Raw genomic sequence first — 6,903 nt, 5'->3', positions numbered from 1 at the left:
ATGGTAGTGGGGAAATTAAGACATTCCCCCGAAAATAAGGCCTAGCACTTATTTTGGAGGTCAAAACAAAATAAGACCAGGTCTTATTTTTGGGGAAACATGGTAGTTGTTAGACATCACTCCTGCAGAGATTCAATTAGCCTAACAGCGTCAAATATCCATAATTAGTTTTTTGGGGAAAGGTGATTGAGAAGACGGATGTGCAACAGCTTCAGAGGTTCCTGGATAGAATGGATCAGCTAGGTCCTTTTTACTGAGGTTTTAGACCCGGATATGGTATATAAACATCATTGATTGTGACTGTTCGGTATGAGTGGGATTGTGACAATGCAAACTTCCTTGTTTATGTAACTCAATAGTAAGGAGAAGATCCCACCCTGGACCTTACATAACAGATTAACACAGTTGGAAGGGACCTTGTAGGTCATCTCATGCTGCTAATCCACAGAGCAGATGGACTTGGGAGTAAAGGTGAAGTTGACTTTTTTTATCTACCTGAAAGTGAACACCTGCACACAAGATGGAATTTGGCCTGTGTCGTAGTAGGTTCAGATAACAGAACAGAATAACAGAATTGGGAGGGACCTTGTAGGTCATCTAGTCCAACCTCCCTGCCCAAGCAGGAGACCCTACACTGTTTCTGACAAATGGCAGTCCAATCTCTTTCTTGAAAGCTTCCAGTGATGAAGCTCCCACAACCTCTGAAGGCAACTTCTGTTCCATTGGTTCATTGCTCTCAATGTCAAAAAATTTCTCCTTATTTCTAAGTTAAATCTCTCCTTGATCAGTTTCCATCCATTGTTTCTTGTCTGGCCTTTGGGTGCTTTGGAAAACAGCTTGACCCCCTCCTCCTCTCTATGGCAGCCCCTCAAATATTGGAAGACTGCTATCATGTCTCCCCTAGTCCTTTTCTTCACTAGACTAGCAATTCCCAATTCCTGTAATTGTTCTTCATATGTTTTAGTCTCCAGTCCCCTAATCACCCTGGTTTCTCTTCTCTGCACTTTTTATAGAGTGTCAACATCTTTTTTATAGTGTGGTGAGCAAAACTGGATGGTTGTCCAGTCTCTTCTTAAAAGCCTCCAGTAATGAAGCTCCCACAACCTCTGAAGGCAACTTCTGCTCCATGGGTTGATTGCTCTCAACGTCAGAAAATTTCTCCTTATTTCCAGATGGAATCTCTCCTTGATCAGTTTCCATCCATTGTTTCTTGTCTGGCCTTCGGGTGCCTTGGAAAACAGGTTGACCCCCTCCTCCCTGTGGTAGCCCCTCAAATATTGGAACAGTGCTATTATGTCTCCCTGGTCCTTCTCTTCCCTAGACTAGCCATGCCCAGTTCCTGCAACTGTTCATTGACCTTTTTATGTGATGAGCCACAAAGGTCAATGCTGCCCCCTTTCCTATTTAACATCTACATGACACCCCAGAGTAAGCTCAACCATCTCCATGTGGTAAGGTATCCTCAGTATAGTGATGAAACCCAATTGCACATCTTTGCTTCCGGTAAATTAAGCAACGATGTGCATATCCTGTCTTGGTGTCTGGAGGCTTTGAGTGTCTGCATGGGGTGATCTGTCCCCGTCCACACACACACACAAACACAGCCAGCCGAGGGTTAAGGAAGCACTTGGAACACACCCAGCTCTTTATCTCCAACTTGGCAGCGATATACACGCCGTCTGCCAAGTGCTTTTATTTCCACAGAAAACAGAAAGATAAATACTCAGCTTCCAAACGTCCAACAACAATAAATATTCCTCCCAGCAGTTCCGAACGAGGCTTTAGTGACTATCCAAGGTTAGTTTTGTTCATCACAGGGATCGCTGGCCACCACCCTCTATTATATTGTCTCTGGGGTGTGGTCCAGTGACTCAGTTCTAATCCCTAGCACGCCTCCTGAGCTGCTGCAAACGTTTATCACGCCTTCGGAGGCGTGCGTCCAGGAATGATGTTTCTCCGTCGCTCTCATCCGAGCCAGCTGTCTCCCTGCTAATCTCCTCTCCCTCGGCCGGCACCTGAGACAGTGCCAGAGGGGAGGGGCCTGGAGAGGGAGGCCTGGCTGACTCCTCTTCCTCATGCTCGGAGCTTTCTTCCTCCGATGGGACAGGCTCAGAGGGCGGGGCCACATCATGGGGGAAAACAGGCTTCTGATGAACCCCAGCAAGATTGAGTGGCTTTGGTTCTAGGATTACACCATCTATGGTGCTAGCTGGGGTTGCAGTGCCCCAAACAGACCCTGTGCACAATCTGGGGATGCTCCTGGATTCATAACTCCTGCTTGAGGATCAAGGAGAAGTTCTGTCTAGGAGTCACGACTTTGCTTATGTGCTAGTTGTACCTATTCCTGGGTGAAGGGTTCTCTGGTCCCCTCTTGGTTGGATTATTGCAATGTGTTCTGTGTAGGTCTTCCCTTGAAGAGTATTGATCAACATCGTCTGGTATAAAATGAAGTAGCAAGAGCAATTATGATGTTTCTGATAGACCATATTAACCTTCTGCTTTGTAAGCTGCATTGGTTGGTTTTGTCACTCCTGAGCTTCTGAAGTTCCCTCAGACCTGGTTATGCTAGCTGGCTTGGGGATCCCAATAGGCTGGTGAACTCATGAGTGCCAGGCCTGGAAGCCATTTTTGCGTTGGGCCTTCAGGCCTGCCACCTTTACTACTGTGGGAAATTGGGAGGGGGGATTGTATGGAGCATGGGTGATATATAGCCGTGATGGTGAACCTATGGCACACGTGCCAAAGGTGGCACACGTAGCCATATCGGTGGGCACGCGAGCTCAGCTCCCACTGGAAGTTCGCAAATGGGCCATTTCTGGCCTCTGGAGGGCTCCGGGGGGTGGAGGGAGGCCGTTTTCGCCCACCCCTGACTCTTAGAAAGGCTCTGGAGGCTGGGGAGAGCAAAAAACAGGCCTTCTGGTCCTACTGGAAGTTGGCAAATGGGCCATTTCTGGCCTCCGGAGGGATGGGGAAGGCCATTTTCGCCCTCCCCAGGCTCCTAGAAAGGCTCTGGAGTCCTACCATGCTATCGCGTGCCAGGAGTGGGGGGAGCGAGGGAGCACACATGCGCAGGGGCAGGGTGCATAGAATTATGGGTGAGGGCATGCACGCGGCTGACACCCCCCCCCCACCCCGCTCCTGGCACGCGATGGCAAAAAGGTTAGCCGTCTCTGATATATAGTCATAATAATATTCCTTTCTCAGAGAGTCAAGGACATCTTGCCCTGCACCTGGAGGGCTGGATCTGGAAGGCATCTCCAGTTGGGACAATGTTTTGATTGGACCATGTGAGTGCTGGGCAGGGACTTGGACTTTCCTTTGGGTGGAGAAAACCTTGAAGCTTTCAGATTTGGGTTTTCCCAGATGTGCCAATATGACATCCCTAATAAAATGGAACTTTGAGGAACTTCAAGCCTCGGAGTCTTCTTTCATTGGGGGTGTTACTTGGAACCCTGACAATGAGTTGGTTCTATTATTATTAACATACCTCCATCTGTTATTCTATTTTCTGGTTTTAGTTCTGCTCTTATAATTTCTAATTCTTTTATTGTGTAAAGGTTTTCAAGCAAAGATGGTTTCTCTACTTACAGGTTTCACTAGATTATTTTAAGATGCCCAGAGTGGCTTTGCCTGAGATGGGTGATGATATAAATGGGATCAATCAACCAATTTCTTATCCTGTCTTGTGGGTATAACCAAGTCAGCCATTGCACCTAGACATTGGTATGATTTCTCACAGTTCCTAGGGTTCCGCTGATGCCACCATAGCTCATTAGCACCAGGGGTGAGTTTTACTTAGCTTTACTACCGGTTTGCAACGGGAACATTCATGCACGGAACAGGGGTGGGTTCTAAAATTTTTTACTGCCTACTTCTGTGGGTGTGGCTTATTTTGTGGATGTGGCTTAGTGGGGGGGGTAATGTGGCTGGGTGGGCGTGGCCAACTTTTTTTTTTTTTTACTTTTAAAAGCATTTTTTCTACAACCTTAAGAGGTTGCAGAAAAAAAAGGCTTTGAAAAGCCTCTGACGATCAGGCAACTCAGCTGGGATTGCCAGAGGCTTGTAAAGGCTTTTTTTCCCCTACAACCTCTTTGGTTGAAGAGGTTGTAGAAAAAAGCTTTGAAAAGCCTCTGACGATCCCAGCTGAGCCACACGATCATCAGAGGCTTTTTTTTTTTTTTTTACTTTTAAAAGCATTTTTTCGGCCGAAGAGGTTGTAGAAAAAATGCTTTTAAAAGTTTTTTTTAAAAAAGCCTTGGATGAGGTGGGCGGAGTAAGTGAGCGGCGACCGGGCCGGGGACCAATTCGGGGGCATGGCCAGCCAATGTTATTACCGGTTCTCCGAACTACTACAAATTTTTACTACCGGTTCTTGCAAACCGGTGCGAACCGGGAGCAACCCACCACTGGCGCAGAAGCTTCTGTGCATGCGCAGATCATCCATGATGACGTCCGGGTGGGTGGGAGGAGCCTCCAGCCACTTTTACTACCGGTTCACAAGAACCGGACCGAACCGGGAGCAACCCACCACTGATTAGCACCCATTCGATCTGAACATACGATGACTCAGGCCAAACTCAATTTCGTGTAGAGGTATTCGACTCTATAGTAGTGGCCAAAATTGTGGTAACCTTTTGGGAAAAGTGTATTTTAGAACTTTGATGGCTAATAATACCACTTTTTTGGGGGGGGGGAGTTTCAAGATAATCCTATTCCACTGCTGGAATGGCCTGGGAATAGCTCAGACCCAGTGGTGGGATTCAGCCAGTTCGTACCACTTCGGGAGAACCGGTTGTTAACTTTCTGAGCAGTTTGGTGAACTGGTTCTTGGAAGAAATCATTAGGGCAGAGAACCGGTTGTTAAATTATTTGAATCCCACCACTGCCCAGACCTTAACCCAACTGAAAATTTATGGAGCCGACTAAAGAAACTTGCTAGTCAGAAGCGACCCAGCAATAAAACCCAGTTAACAGAAGCCATCCTTCAATCTTGGTTTCACATGATAACAGCTGCAGAACTAAAAGACTTGGTTCACTCCGTGGGAAGACGTTGTAAGGCCATAATTCATGCTAAAGGTTACCCAACTAAGTATTAACTGACATGGTGATCATTTTTGTATATCTCATTTTTTCTATGGTGATCATTTTTGTATATCTCATTTTTCATATGAAACATCATATCCCTGATGTTTCAACAGGCGGGGCTAACATATGAACATGATTTTTTTTTATGTTATCTAATTCTGGGTTTTATTTAATTGATCAAACTAAGTAATAATTTTAATTAGCAATTTTATGACGTTTGTGTGTCTATATTTTTCTTGACTGTACACTGCCTTGAGTCCTACGGGAGAAAGGCGGTATAGAAATATAATAAATAAAATAAATAAATAAATAAATAAATTTTTCTACGTTTCCCTTTTCTTCTTTATGCTGTAACTGCTATTCTAATAGCAAATCCTTCCTAAAAGTTATGGCATTACATTCTTGATTCAATTACCTTTCCATTGATATATAATTTTATGGTACTACTCCCAAAAAAAAAAAAAAAAAAAGTGGTGTTATTAGCTAGTTTTAGAAAATACACTTTTCCCAAAAGGTTTCCACAATTTTGGCCACTACTGTATATAAGTCAAAAATTCCAACTTCCCTTTGATTCTCAAGTCCATCTGCTCTGTGGATTAGCAACAAGAGACCCAGACATGTTTTTCCCTGTCTGGTGTGTAGACAACATCTATTCCTCATTGGGTAGGACAATTGCTTTTCCTTGCCATTATCAGAAAAACAGTAATTCTTAATGTATCCCCTGTGGATTTCCACCCACCAAAATCTTCCAAGGTAAAACCTGCTTTAAAAAAAATATGCTCTGAATTCTTTCAGTGTCTGGAGGACTTTACCTGGCCTTGCAAAAAGCTAAGTCCAGGATTTGGTGAGACTCAGCTGGCCTCGGTGTCAAAGCTCAGACACAGGTAAGAGAAAGTATGATGGATATCATGGTAGTTTATTGTTGGATTGGTTTTGCAACCTTACCATTAAAATAATATTAAAAAATAAAATAATAAAATAACAGAATAACAGAATTGAAAGGGATCTTGGAGGTCTTCTTGTCCAATTCTCTACTGAAGCAGGAGATCCTAGACTATTTCAGATAAGTTGCTGTCCAGTCTCTTCTTAAAAGCCTCCAGTGATGAAGCATCTACAACTTCTGGAGGCAAGCTGTTCCACTGGTTAATTGTCCTCACTGTTAGGATGTTTCTCTCTTTGATTAGTTTCCTCTTTGTGGCAGCCCCTCAAATAACAGAAATCAGCTATCAGAGCAAGATAACAATCTGGGTTTATTTGATGGTATTGTCAAGTTTCCGAAAGATGCCCTAATTAATTCATGAGCCATGATCCAAACTTCAAAGGAAATATAGTCATTTATTAGGAGCACCATTCTGGCAATACTCGGATGTAGTCAAGACTGACCCCACGTAGATTTACGTTCCCCTATGACCCTGTCTCTCCCCTCCTCTCTGGCCATGTCATAAATCACATTCTCCAATTAACCACTTTGGCTGGCTGTGAAACCTAACACCCTCCTTCTGATTGCGGTCAGGAAGAATGTATGGAATGCACTTCAGTTCTCCCTCCCTCCTGCTCATGGCAACTTGAAAGCTTTGCAAGTTGACAGGTATCACTTTCTTCCCCTTTCCTGAAAAGTATGAGTGGATCCTTTGGTCTCTAGGAGTTCCCCTCTGCCCCCATTGTTGACTCTGGTGTGAATGGCTAAATTCTGCAGTGCGATTTGATTATTGGTTTTGGGGTCCTGCATTTGATTCATAGAAATCACTGTTGCCCACCCTAATGGCATCCTGTCTTTCAAGAAGTTCTTCCCACTCCCAACCCTTTCTGTGACCTACC

The 6,903-nt window shown here is 44.5% G+C and overlaps 1 protein-coding gene across 1 annotated transcript in view; it reads left to right on the top strand.

Moving 5' to 3' along the window:
• Positions 1 to 1,415: 1,415 nt before the first annotated feature.
• The window catches only part of LOC148116241 (vomeronasal type-2 receptor 26-like), a 23,681-nt gene continuing 18,193 nt past the window's right edge, over positions 1,416 to 6,903 (top strand). Inside the window, exon 1 of the mRNA XM_087883526.1 lies at positions 1,416 to 1,456. Coding sequence (XP_087739652.1) covers positions 1,416 to 1,456 — 41 coding nt within the window. The remainder of the gene's footprint in view (positions 1,457 to 6,903) is intronic.

This window comes from Pantherophis guttatus, chromosome 1, assembly GCF_059756535.1.
Source record: "Pantherophis guttatus breed Tessera chromosome 1, ASM5975653v1, whole genome shotgun sequence".
NCBI classification, from domain to species: domain Eukaryota; kingdom Metazoa; phylum Chordata; class Lepidosauria; order Squamata; family Colubridae; genus Pantherophis; species Pantherophis guttatus.
This window is presented reverse-complemented; position numbering and strand designations above follow the sequence as displayed.